The following is a 14,390-nucleotide window of genomic DNA, read 5'->3' as shown; positions in this document are numbered from 1 at the left end:
GAGAATTCTACCTCTCAGTACAGCAATGCCATGTCTATTAGTCCTGGGTCTTTTCTTTAGTAGCTAATTTTTTGACATCAAAAATGAATTTGGTATGTTTTGTCATATTATTCCTAGATATTTGTTTTTATGTTATTGTGCTTAGTAGGTTTTCTTAAATTTCATTTTGTAATGGTTGGTTTCATGAAGACGTAAATGTTTTCAGTGGGTATATTCGATTATAGCATGGTGAGTGAGCTTTATACTTTTCTGAATTTTGTGATTTTTGTTTTGCTGTAAATTTGTACTGCTTGTATGACCACAAGAAACAATAAAGCATTTTCTTTCAAAAAAAAAAAGAATTTAACTTTGCGTGATGAAAATTCTTATATAAGACTTAAGGCAAACATTTCCTATTCTTTTCTTTTTTTTCCGCAGTTCGACCAACTATAGCCAACAGTGGCAGCCACCCTACTGAAATCATCGTAACTCGAGGGAAGAGCATTTCCTTAGAGTGTGAGGTGGAGGGTATTCCTCAACCGACAGTGACCTGGATGAAAGATGGCCGCCCTTTGACTAAGGGAAGGGGAATGGAAGTAACGGATGAAGGTCATATCCTTCAACTGAAGAATGTCCATGTGTCTGACACAGGCCGTTATGTGTGTGTTGCTGTGAATATAGCAGGAATGACTGACAGAAGATATGACTTAAGTGTACACAGTAAGTATAAACAGGCTCAATAGGTCCATTCACTGGCTGATATAATCTATAGCCTCCTGGATGGGAGATACAGACCTCAAGTGTTGAGTCTTTTATTTATAGTCGATTATTTTCTACATTTGCACCACTTCTTTAGATCAGTCTCATCACTCCTCCTACTATGCCTGACCTTCCATATCTTACCTTGCTGAAATAAGCATATATTGGATATTCTTTTAGGAAAGCACATAGTAAAGTAGATAATTATCTTCTTCAAGTACTTTTGATCCAGTGCTATCCCAAGTAACATTCCATAATTCTATGTTTTCCACATTAGCTGACTTGGCTAGTGTAAGTCTAGGTGCCTTAGAGCTTACTGACTGAGCATCAGATGGGCATAAGTTGTACTGAAGTCAGCTTTAAAATTCTAAGTAATGAGCAGTAAATGTCCATAGGAATGGAGCAAACATACATGTACTCAGGGACACCTATTTGTATGCATACAATTTGAATTGCATTTTTAAAATCTATAGAAATGGTAAATCTAATAGACATGGTCTTGTAACTTAAATCCAGTTAGAACATGCACAAAGTCCAGTATTAATACTCGTAGTTTGCAGCCAATGGGTAAACCAAAGCTAGAGACTGAAAAGGAATCAGTCCTGTGTATCGTTTTGTTAGATTGTGGTTTTTTCATTCTTTTTAACAGGTGCTTACTATTTCATTATTTGAACGTTTCATACTTTATTTTATTTGATCAGTTCTCTAGGGAGGGACATTTAGGTCAGTTGTATTAACAAGAATTTCTGTCATAAAATTTCCTAGGCAAGACTGATGTTGAGAAATCAAGGTCTCAGATTATGCTAAATTCCAGTTGGCTCAATCTTCCATGTACTTCAATTCTGCAAGACCATTGAAAGTGGAGGGTGTCACTGGCCCTTCTCTGTGCAGAAGGAAAACATGATGGAGGGGTAACTTTCCATGGGGCTAATGAGGGACATAGAGGAACTCAAGGCCTCTGTGTAGCCTTGTTTTATCTATGTTCCAGTGCCGGCTTAATTGGGTTTTAACACTGGTTCTCCTCTGACCCAGCCCTTGCACTTGTCCAGGCCTGTTGGGTCAATGTGACTTGTCACTCTATCCTCAGACTATCCTGATTCTACTCTGCTCATTGCACAAACCCGTCTTCTCAACCCACTTTGTGTGTCTCACATTTTTGCATTCACAAGGCATATTTGACCTCGAGGAGCTGGTCACTCATGTCTTTTCTAGGCTTCTGGAACTGCCCCACCCCTGCCCCTCTTGGTTGGTCTCTAACTCTCAGGCAACTCCTTCCTCTCAACCTCTCTTATTGTTTCCCCCTACTCTTCCAGACTGTAGTGTTAGAATGCCCCAAGGCTCTGAAATGGGCAATACCTGCTTCTCTATCCACACTCTCTCATGGGTGATTGTGCCAATCCCACCCCCTAATGTGATTGAGCAAGGGAAACACCTAGGAATCATCCTCGACTCCTCTTTTTCTCATATCTGGTGTCACTAAGTCCCATCAACTCTACTGCTCCTATTCTAGTTGAAACCACATTTGTCTCCATGAGCTGGATTGGGGTGAAAATAAGGAAAAAACCAGCAAGGAAACAGCTAGCCCAAGGAACAAATATGTGGTTAGTATAGATAACATGAAAGCTGGTGTGTTTCACGAGGTTTTGAGCTTCTAATTTGTTCGATTGTTTTTATTATTTATTTATTTATTTATTTATTTATTTATTTTTGCGGTACGCGGGCCTCTCACCGCTGTGGCCTCTCCCGTTGCGGAGCACAGGCTCCGGACGCGCAGGCCCAGCGGCCATGGCTCACGGGCGCAGCCGCTCTGCGGCATGCGGGATCCTCCCAGACCAGGGCACGAACCTGTGTCCCCTGCATCGGCAGGCGGACCTCTCAACCACTGTGCCAACCAGGGAAGCCCTGTTTTTAATTTTTAATACTAGAATTATTTGTTAGAAAATTCTGCCTATAAGAAAGTCATGAATCCATATTACCAGAAAAGACGAGTGACTCACAGAAAATCATTCACCACTATTAGAATAACAATATGAAAGTCATTTGGGGACTTCCCTGGTGGTTCAGTGGTAAAGAATCCACCTTCCAATGCAGCAGATGCAGGTTTGATCCCTGGTCAGGGAACTAAGATCCCACATGCCATGGGGCAACTAAGCCCACGCACCACAACTACTGAGCCCGGGCACCTCAACTAGAGAAGCCCACATGCCGCAAACTACAGAGCCCATGCGCTCTGGAACCTGCGCACCACAACTACAGAGCCCACATAACCTGGAGCCCTTGCACCACAACTAGAGAGAGAAATCCCACACGCCACAACTCAAGAGAAGCTCGCATGCTGCAACGAAGAGCCCGAGTGCTGCAACTAAGACCCAACGCAGCCAAGAATAAATAAATAAAATAAACATTTTTTTTTAAAGTCATATGTTGCTATTAGTGAGGAAGAAGTGACATTTTTACTTCCAGGAGTGTTGTCCTCGTCGTCGTCATCATCATCATCATCATCATCTTCATCTTGTGATTGCTTATTTTGCTTACTGTTGAGTAGAAAATGGAAGCTTATTTTTAAGAATAAGCTGTTTAGAATTTGGTGTTTGTTACATACTAACCACCCTCCTTTCCATTTCTTGTTTGTTTTGTTTTGTCTTACAGCCCCTCCAAGCATCACAGGAAACCACAGGACACCTGAAAATATCAGTGTGGTGGAAAAAAACTCAGTGTCCCTAACTTGTGAAGCTTCAGGAATTCCCCTGCCTTCAATTACCTGGCTTAAAGATGGGTGTCCTGTCAACTTTAGCAGTTCTCTGAGAATTCTCTCAGGTATTAGAAATGCTTGTAGCCTGGTAACCTGATTCGCTTCCTGTGGCCACAGTTTCTCCTTAATTTCTCATAACTCCATGTCTTCTTTTTTTCTTTATGATCTAGCTGCTTACTATAATCCCCACTGATCCTATTAAGAAAAAATTTTAGGACATCAGAAGCTATATGACAATGGGGAAAATCTCTAAATATCTCTATATCCTTTTGACAAAGAAATCTTTGCACTCGCTTATTACTTAAGCGGGGATGTCAGAGCATTACTTAAATGGGGATGTCAGAGCATTCATGCTGGAATGAGTACCAGCCAATCTGAAAAGTGAAAAATGAAAAGAAATACTTGAAGCCAGAGCCTAGAGTGAATAATGTTATATAACAATTTCTATAACCACGAGTTTAAATTTTTTCACAACTCTAGTCTGAGTGAGATTTATATTTCCAAGATGGAATAGTTTTAAGTGAGCTAAGATTTTATCATTATTGTAAAAAAGATATTCCTCTTATTCCTTATCTAATTATGTAGGAAAATCTATTAGCTTATTCTTTATGGATCAGTGTAAGTGTCGAGACAGGTGTCTTGGGGCATGCCACAGGAATCTGCACTTGGCCCCTTTCAGTAATAATTTGGGTACAGACTAAGAAAATAATCTTGCCAAGTTGATGGGTAATAAAAAGCTTGGATATTTAGAAGAATACCTACTGTGTTGAATGAAGGCATCCGAATTCAAACACACCTCACTCTGGAACTTTTGAATTAAACCTAACAAAATGAAAGTTAAGTAAACTCCTGCACTCACATTCAGAAACCAATGGTGAAAATTAGGGTGAGATATAGCTTCAGAATTCTTCATATGAAAAGATCTGTGAATTGCTTTGGGTATTGAGTATGCATTAACAATATAATGTGTTTATCATGAAAACAGATGCAATGTTTTGCCACATGAATAAAATATATTTTCACCAATAAAACAAGTAAAACACCAGTTGTATTGTGGATTTAACTTACTCATTAGGAAGACTAGAAGAAGGATTTATTGACAGTATTTTCGAAGGAGGATAACCATGATGGCAAATGATTGCAAAGTAAACTATACGTCCAATTCTATTTAACCTGAAAAAATAAGCCTTGTGTACCTCATGACAACGTAGTGAAAATTACATTTAAATACTTGAAGAGCCGTGGCTTAGAAAAGATGATGTTGGTTCTGTCTAGTGCCAAGTAATACCAGTGTATGGAAAATTCTAGGGACAGATTGCAGTCTGAATACAAACAACTTTAAAAAATATTTGTATTGTTGAAAGTCAAGATGAGCTATTTTAGGAGGTAACAAGCTCCTTGCCCCTAAATTTGTTCAAAGTTTAAATTCTCACTTTTGAAGGCTTTTTCAGAAAAGATACTTTCCTAGTATTTGAATTAAGTCTAAATAGCCTAAGGTCCTTCTGTTTCTTCAAGATCTTGGTCTATAAATGATAGGGGCTTAATGAGGAATATACATTGCTATAATTATTATATCTATTGCCTATAATACTAGATTTATAACCTCAGGCAAGTTTCTTAACTTTACTAAACTTCAGTTCTTCACCTGTAAAGTGAGGATACTAGTGGCAGTTGCCTCTTAGGGGGTTTTGTAAAGATGAGTTAATATGTGTAAAGCAGCTAACACAGTGCCTGCTTATATCCTAAGCATCCAATACATGTTTGTTATTATTTGCCATAGACAACCTGGTAAAAGATTTGGGTTTCCCTATCCTAGGAGACTTTCCTATGTCCTATAATGCTGTCATTTTTGAAGGACTGCCTGCCTCTGTTGATCTTAAGGAATGCATACTGATGGCAAAGATTTCATTGCAGTTTGGTTACCAAAAACCTGAACACATTATCTTCTTCTCTTATAGTCATCCTTATATTATTGTGTTTTTTTTAATTCTCAATTGCTGAAAAAGTAGGAACTCTTTTTAAATATAATAACTACATCAGCGTTCCTGGAAATGAAAAAGGCAAGATAAAATTAGGTACTCTGGCTTATTATAGATCCACAGGGGTAGTGTTTTGGTTTTATTGTATAGCTTTGTTTTGTTTGACCAGCAGCTGGAGATCCCTGAGCAAACACATTAAATGTACTTCACCTTGTGGCGCTGCCAGAAGAGTCATTCAGTTTTACAGTCTGAACATGTGTGTTGTGCAATCGATGACTGAGAATCAGATGAATGGCGTATGACTCGCTTGTTCCTTGATCGGCTGCACATTTCTGTTTCATTAAGATTAGTCCTCCTGAGACATTAAGTCAGGCTTTTCTGAAAGAAGTACTTTGTTGAAGGTCCTATCATTGTTATGAAGTTATCTGCCAAGAACAGATAGCTGCTATAAAAATTTAATAGGTACGAGAAATGTCTCCATCTAAGTATAATTTACTGTCCAACCCTTTTTTGTCTTTCACTGCAATAAGGGAGAGGACCAGGAAACAAAGAGAAAGGAAAGATCATGAGATTTATGAGGTTCAGGTTTGCAGAGCCAGCAATGACTCATAAACGTTGTATTTTTTTAATATCTCTCAACTGGAATCATATTATGGTCTCACTAATCTGAAGTAGCAGTGAGTGCTTTTGAATCCTTTCCTAATTAACATAAGTTTTTTGACATGTTTAGGGAATTTCTGTATTCAACTTTGCTTACTTAAATTCAACTGGGGAAAAAGACTGAGTTTAGATAATCAGTTTTGTCTGTCTAAATAAGATATTACTAAGTTCACCTTTCATTGGTTTGAGGATGAGTAGGTTGCTTATAGGAAAAGCTCAATGAGGGCTTGTGTTTATAAAAACATAAAGCAGATGGAAACTCCTGATAAATTCAGATCCAGGTGAATATTTACATGAAAATTTTATGTTTAACCATTTCAATGTTTTTAGTTCAAATTCAAGGTACTAAGCAAAAATACACCGAGTGGAAAATTATTACAAAACCTAAGAAATGATTTACACTTTTTTTTAAACATCTTTGAGTATAATTGCTTTACAATGGTGTGTTAGTTTCTGCTGTATAACAAAGTGAATCAGCTATATATATATATATCTATATATATATCTCCCCATATCCCCTCCCTCTTGTGTCTCCCACCCTCCCTTTCCCACCCTCTAGGTGGACACAAAGCACACAAAGTGTATATATGTCGATGCCACTCTCTCACTTCGTCCCACCTTACCCTTCCCCCTCCCCGTGTCCTCAAGGACTCTACTCTCTCAGTGTGTCTCTTTGCTCTCTGCCAGCTTTGTTTCAGTCTCATCTGCTGGCTCCTCTTCCTTGGTCCTTAATAGGAGTTTTCCTCCAAATTACACCCTTCAGCATATCAGTTTCATTCCCAGTCTACCGGAATCTTTCTTCATTACATAGAAGTTCAAAATATAAAGAGGAACAAAATCAGAGTCGTGCTAATGAACAAAGTGACCCTCATAAACTTTGATATAAATAGTTCTAGAATTCCGTGAAACTCAATTGAAAACTGGTAGTCAGTCTTCATGGTTTCATTCATCCCTTGTATATTGATGTCATCCCAGTCTGGGTAGTTGGTGTGGTCCTCTTTCTAACGTTCCCATTTCATGTGTTCCACCGCAAACTGGGAATCTTTTCGTAAACATCCTGTCACGGTTGTTTTTCTAAAGCACGAATCAGAGCATGACTTTTCTGTTTATGTACTTCCATAGCCTTTAGTGAACACAATAAAGTCTAAACTCCTTAGCATAGCATTCGAAGGCCCACAGAATCTGGTCATACTCCAACTAGTCTCATCTCTCACTGTTTTCTCTGCCTGTTCTGTTTTAGGTGCCACACCTCTCATCTACTTTCTACCTCTAGATCCTCATTCATACTCTACCTACAGCGGTGTCTCTTAACTCCTCTCTGTGTTAAAGAATACTTACCTTTCAAGATTATGTTCAAACAGTACCTCTGTGAAACTCCATTTCTTACTTGCTGTCACCTAGGTTTGTATTAACTTTTTTAATCCATTAAATCAGAAATTTCTTCTGAATTATCTATTCTGCTTCATATAGCCTTAAAACGTGTGATATTTTTTAAAAGCTTGACATAAATGCATTTTAAAGGCCTTTGAAGTGAATTGATGACATTTTCCCAAAATTCAGCACTACACGGCTAACTTGTAAAGTTACAGATTTCTTTTTGCGTCATCTGGTGGTTTGCTTCTCCAGGAGGAAGGACTCTGCGGTTGATGCAGACCAGAATGGAAGATGCTGGCCAGTATACTTGTGTTGTAAGGAATGCAGCTGGTGAAGGAAGAAAAACCTTTGGGCTTTCAGTATTAGGTATTTATATAACTTATAATATCTAGACAAAATAAAATGGTCTTAAATACATTCTGGAAGCAGAGTTAAAATTTATCTGCAGCTTGAACTTACATTTGTGTATTCTTTGGCCCCTGGACTGTCACTCTTGGCAAGAATTCAATGTTAGAATGGTTTGTACGTAATCAGTTGGATTAAAATGGCTGAAATGCCATGTCTTATCAGTTCACCATTGTTCAACAATGTTCTAAGACTCTGATAACTTGTTTAATGTGAGTGCTTATCAGAGTTATAGAGGGAGAAATGTGTCTAATAGATTTTGTTACTCTTTGACTTGTTGACATTTATGATTTACATACAATAAAATTCATTATAATTGAATTTATGACATATAACTTTATAGTATATCTTAGAATTGATCAAACAATATAACATTCTAGTAAACAAATAATAATGAGAATTTGGAGGGATTGTTTTAAAGGGTACAGCCTAATAAAAAATATGAAAATAGATGCCTATAAATAACCATTCTGCTGTTAGAACTGTTACTTTTTCTGTCTTTTTTTTTTTAGTACCACCTCACATTGTGGGTGAAAATACATTTGAAGATGTGAAGGTAAAAGAGAAACAGAATGTTGCATTGACTTGTGAAGTGACAGGTAAGGGGCTCAGCTCTTGCATTTCTGCTCAACTCACTGGTTATTCATTGCCTCCACTTATCTCTTAGTTGAGAAAAATCAAGCATTTGACCTTGAATTCTAGCCCAATATAGATGGTAGAAGTATAGGAGGAAACCTTTCAGATTCTGTGGAGATAAAAAGGAAATTCCTACACTGAAAAAAGGAAGGAAGGAAGGAGAGAGGGAGTAGGGGAGGAAGGAAAGCAAGGAAGAGAGAGAGACAGAAAAAGACACATTAGTCTTTTCTTTCAACTCAATAAATGATTCTTTCTTTTTTTTAATCCTGTTCCTACTTATGGGTAAGATTTCCTGTCCCACCTCCTCTTATTTTTTCTTTCCTTCCCTATGTTTATACCTTCCTTTCCTTTTTATTGTTTTCTTAAATTTTATTTCAAAGAAATAGGAATTTTGGTGAAAGTATAGCATCACTGATAGTGGGAATTACCCAAGATCAACACTGTCACCTTTTGTAAGCATGTTTGCATATTACCAAGGAAATGGAGAAGAGTAAAAATAAAAATGAAAATTCTAAACCCAATTTCACCGGCTTTACCAGTGAATCATTGTGTTGCATGTAATAAAAATAAACAGATCTCTAAGAGAATGTGTTCAAGACTGTCTTTTTAGTAAAGGCACAGCCTTGCAGTTTTAATGGAACGACTAGAGCCGCCCATACTTTTTATAGAAAGCAAGTGTTTTAAGGAAGATTCAATTAATTTCTTATTTCGTTGTTTACATGCCTTGCATGAGCAATACATTTAAGTAAGCAAGGAAATATTTTCATCTTAGGAAAGACAGATATAAAAAGTGTCACATATACTATTACTTAACCTGTTTTCTTTTTTTCTTGCAATGATGTGGTAACAACTATTGCATAGAGAACAGCTGCCTAAATTTTGTAGTGTCCCATCTTGAGCCTTCCAGTTTGTTTTTTTTAACGTTGACATTTGGTTTTTTAAGATATTTCTTTTTTATTCTTTCTTTCAGTTTCATTGAGATATAATTGACATATAATATTGCATAAGTTTAAGGTGATTATACACACACACACACACACACACACACACACAAAATGATCACCACAATGTTTAGCTAACATCCATCACTGCACATAGCTACACAACTTTTTTTCTTGTAATTAGAACTTTTAAGATCTACTCTCTTAGCAGCTTTCAGTTATACAACATGGTATTGTTAACTGTAATCACAATTATCATCTTATAACTGGAACTTTGTGCCTTCCGACCACCGTCACTCATTGCCCCACCTCTAACCTCCTACCTCTATAACCACTAATGGGTTCTCAGTTTCTATGAGTTTGGTTTTATTAGATTTCACATATAAGTGAGAACATACAGTATGTCTTTCTCTGTCTGACTTATTTCCGTTAGTATAATGTCCTCGAGGTTTATCTGTGTTGTCAAAAATGATAGGATTTCCTTCTTTTTTCATGGCTGGATAATATTAAATTATATATATATAGTAAATAATATTAGTATTATATATTGTATAGTAATATTTAGTATTTAACAATAATATTAAATTATATGTATAATTTTATATATGTCACATTTTCTTTATCCAGTTATCTATCTATGGACACATAGGCTGTTTCCATGTCTTGGCTATTGTGAATAATGCTGCAATGAACGTGGGAGTGCAGATGTCTCCTTGAGATAGTGATTTCGTTTTCTTCGGATATATGCCTAGAAGTAGAATTGCTACACATATGATAGTTCTATTTTTAGTTTTTTGAGCAGCCTTGATACTGTTTTCCATAGGGGCTATACCAATTTACATTCCCTCCAGAGGTGCACAAGGGTTCCCTTTTTTCCACATCCTCATCAACACTTGTCATTTCCTGTAGTTTTGATAATAGCTGTTCTAACAGGTGTAAGGTGATATCTCATTGTGGTTTTGATTTGCATTTCCTGGATGATTAGTGGTGCTGAACAGCTTGTCTTGTACCTGTCAGCCATTTGAATATCTTCTTTGGAAAAATGTCTGTTCAGGTCCTTTGCCATTTTTTTAATTGAATCCTGTGTGTGTGTGTGTGTTCGCTATTGAGTTATATGCATTCCTTACATATTTTGGATATTAACCCCCTTATCAGATAGTGCTTTGAAAATATTTTTTCCCACTTTGTAGGTTGCCATTTAATTTTGTTGATGTCTTCTTTTGCTGTATAGAGCTTTTTAGTTGATGTAGGCCCATTTGTTTTTGCTTTTGTTGCATATGCTTTTGGTATCATATCACAGAAATCATTGCCAAGACCAGTGTCAAGGAGCTGTGTACCTATGTTTTCTTTTTTAATTTCAGCTGCTTTTTAAAAATTTTTATTATTTTATTTATTTTTTAATGTTTATTTTTAATTTGTTTTTATTTTTTAATTTTATTTTTGGTTGCTTTGGGTCTTCATTTCTGTGTGCAGGCTTTCTCTAGTTGTGTCGAGTGGGAGCTTCTCTTGTTGCAGAGCACAGGCTCTAGGTGCTCAGGCTTCAGTAGTTGTGGCATGCAGGCTCAGTAGTTGTGGCTCATGGGCTCTAGAATGCTGGCTCAGTAGTTGTGGCTCATGAGGTTAGCAGCTCTGCAGCATGTAGGACCTTCCCGGACCAGGGATCGAAACCATGTCCCCTGCATTGGCAGGCAGATTCTTAACCACTGCGTCACCAGGGAAGTCCCTGTCCCTCTGTTTTCTTTCAGGAGTTTTATGGCTTCAGGTCTTACATTTACGCCTTTGATACATTTCAAGTTAATTTTTATGAGTGGTGTAAGACGCGGGTCTAGTTTCCTTCTTTTGCATGTGAATATCCAGTTTTCCCACTGCCATTTACTGAAGAGACTCTTTTTCCAATGAGTATTCTTGACCCTCTTTACTAATATTAGTTGATCGTATATGCATGGCTTTATTTCTGTGCTTATGATTCTGTTCCATTGGTATATGTGTCTATTTTATGGCAGTACCTTACTGTTTTGATTACTGTAGCTTTGTAATGTAGTTTGAAGTCAGGACGTATGTTGCCCCCAGCTCTTCTTTCTCAGGATTGCCTTGGCTATTCAGTGTCTTTTGTGATTCCACACAAATTTTAAGATTTTTTTTTCCATTTCTGTAAAAAATGCCATTGGAATCTTCATAGAGATTGCACTGAACCTATAAATAGCTTTGGGTAATATGGACATTTTAACAATATTAATTCTTTCAATCCATGAACACAAGATGTCTTTCTGTTTATTTGTGTCTTCTTTTATTTATTTCATCAATGTTTTATAGTTTTCAATGTAGAGATCTTTCACCTCCTTGGTTAGATTTATTCCTAAGTTTTTGTTTTTGTTTTTGATGCTATCGTAAATGAGATGTTTCTTTAATTTCTTTTTCAGATCATTTGTTGTTAGTGTATAAAAATGTAGTGATTTTTTAAATGTTGATTTTGTATCTGAAACTTTATTGAATTTGTTGATTAAAGCAAACAGTTTTTGGGTGGAGTCTTTAGGACTTTATATAAATAATCATGTCATCTACAAATAGAACTTTACTTCTTCCTTTCCAATTCTGATGCCTTTTATTTCTTTTTCTTGCCTGATTGGCTAGGACTTCCAATAAAGTGTTGAATAGGAATGATGAGAGTGGGCACCCTCATCTTGTTCTTGATCTTAAAAAACTTTCAGTCTTTCAGTACTCAGTATGATGTTAGCTGCAGATTTGTCATATGGCCTTTATTATGTTGAGGAATGTTCCTTCTATATACAATTTGTTGAGATTTTTTATCATAAATAGATGTTGAATTTGGTCAGGTGCTTCTCTGCATCTGTTGAGATGAGCATATGATTTTTATCTTTCATTCTATTGATATAATGTATTATATTGATTTGTGTATCTTGAACCATCCTTGCATCCCAGAGATGAATACCATTTGATCATGGTGTATGATCCTTTTAATTTGATGCTGAATTCAGTTTTCTAGTATTTTCTGAGAATGTTGTATTTATATTCATCAGGGATGTTGGCCTGTAGTTTTCTTTTCTTGTGGTGTCCTTACCTAACTTGGGTGTCAGGGTAATGCTGGCCTTGTAAAATGAGTTTGGGAATGTTCCCTCATCAGTTTTTTGAAAGAGTGTGAGAAGACTTGATATTAATTCTTTTTTAAACATTTGGTAAAATTTATCACTGAAACCGTCTGGTCCTAGATTTTCCTTGTTGGGAGGTTTTGACTTCTGGTTTAATCTACTTACTAGTAATTGGTCTGTTCAGATTTTCTTTTTCTTCATGATGTAGTCTTGACAGGTTGCATATTTCTAGGAATTTACCCATTTCTCCTAGGCTGTAGTTGTTGAGCGTAGTCTCTTATGATTCTTTGTATTTCTGTGGTATCAGTTGTAATGTCTCCTCTTTCATTTATAATCTTATTTATTTGGGTCCTCTCTTTTTTTTTCCTTAGTCTAATGTTTTGTCAATTTTATCTTTTCAAAGAACCAATTCTTAGTTTTATTAATCTTTTCTATTGTTTCCTTGTACTCTATTTCATTTATTTCTGCTCTAATTTTTATTATTCTCTTCCTTCTGCTAATTTTGGACTTAGTCTGTTTTTTTCCTAGTTCCTTGAGGTGTACTGTTAGATTTTTTTTTAGAGATCTTATTTCTTCTGTGATGTATGCATTTATCAGTATAAATGTTCCTCTTAAAACTGCCTATGCTCTATCCCTTAAGTTTTGGTGTGTTGTGTTTCCATTTTCATTTGTCTCAAGAAATTTTTTTTCCCTTTTGATATCTTCTTTGATACATTGGTTGTTCAACAGTATGTTGTTTAATTTCCATTCATTTGTGTATTTTCCAGCTTTCTTCCTGTTATTGATTTCTCATTTCATATCATTGTGGTCATAAAAGACATTTGGTATGATTTCAATCACTTTAGATTTACTGAGATTTGTTTTGTGGTCTAACATATGAGCTATGCTAGAAAATGTTCTATGTGTGCTTGAAAAGAATGTGTATTCTACTTTTGTTGTACAGAATGCTCTGTATGTGTCTGTTAGGTATATTGGGTCTATGGTAATTTTCAAATCTCTGATTTGTTATTGATTCTCTGACTGGATGATCTATCCATTGTTGAGAGTGGGGTATTAAAGTCCCCAAATTTTTTTTTTTTTTTTTTTTTGTGGTACGCGTGCCTCTCACTGTTGTGGCCTCTCCCGTTGTGGAGCACAGGCTCCGGACACGCAGGCTTAGCGGCCATGGCTCATGGGCCCAGCCGCTCCACGGCATGTGGGATCTTCCTGGACCAGGGCACGAACCCGTGTCCCCTGCATCAGCAGGTGGACTCTCAACCACTGCACCATTAGGGAAGGGCCCCCCCCCGCAACTATTATTTTATTGCTGCTTATTTCTCCTTTTATCTCTGTTAGTATTTGCTTTATATATTTAGGTGCTCCAATATTGGGTGCATAAATATTTACAGTTATTATGTCTTTCTGATGGACTGACCCCTTTTTCATTGTCTCTTGCCTCTTTTGACCAATTTTAGCTTAAAGTCTAGGCTGATATAAGTATAGCTGCCCCAGCTTTCTTTTGGTTACCATGTTCTTGACATATCTTTTTATATCCTTCTGCTCTCAGTTCACATGTACCTCTAAAGCTAAAGTGAGTCTCTTGTAGGCAACATACTGTTGGATCTTGATTTTTTTTTCTTCATTTAGCTATTCTATGTCTTTTGATTGGAGAATTTAATCCATTACATCTAAAGTAATTATTGATAGGTAAGGACTTACTATCTCCATTTTATTGGGGTTTTTTAATTGTTTTGTAGATCCTTTCTTCCTTGCTTCTTATCCTTCTCTTCTTTTGTCATTTGATGACTTTCTTAGCAAT

General features: G+C 36.6%; 1 protein-coding gene across 1 annotated transcript in view; it reads left to right on the top strand.

The window, feature by feature from the left end:
• HMCN1 (hemicentin 1) overlaps nucleotides 1-14,390 on the top strand; it is a 526,172-nt gene that overhangs the window by 333,189 nt on the left and 178,593 nt on the right. Inside the window, exons 45-48 of the mRNA XM_060131555.1 lie at nucleotides 418-699; nucleotides 3,388-3,555; nucleotides 7,756-7,869; nucleotides 8,421-8,507. Of these exons, the coding sequence (XP_059987538.1) occupies nucleotides 418-699; nucleotides 3,388-3,555; nucleotides 7,756-7,869; nucleotides 8,421-8,507 (651 nt within the window). The remainder of the gene's footprint in view (nucleotides 1-417; nucleotides 700-3,387; nucleotides 3,556-7,755; nucleotides 7,870-8,420; nucleotides 8,508-14,390) is intronic.

Source organism: Lagenorhynchus albirostris, chromosome 2 (genome assembly GCF_949774975.1).
Source record: "Lagenorhynchus albirostris chromosome 2, mLagAlb1.1, whole genome shotgun sequence".
Classification (NCBI taxonomy): domain Eukaryota; kingdom Metazoa; phylum Chordata; class Mammalia; order Artiodactyla; family Delphinidae; genus Lagenorhynchus; species Lagenorhynchus albirostris.
This window is presented reverse-complemented; position numbering and strand designations above follow the sequence as displayed.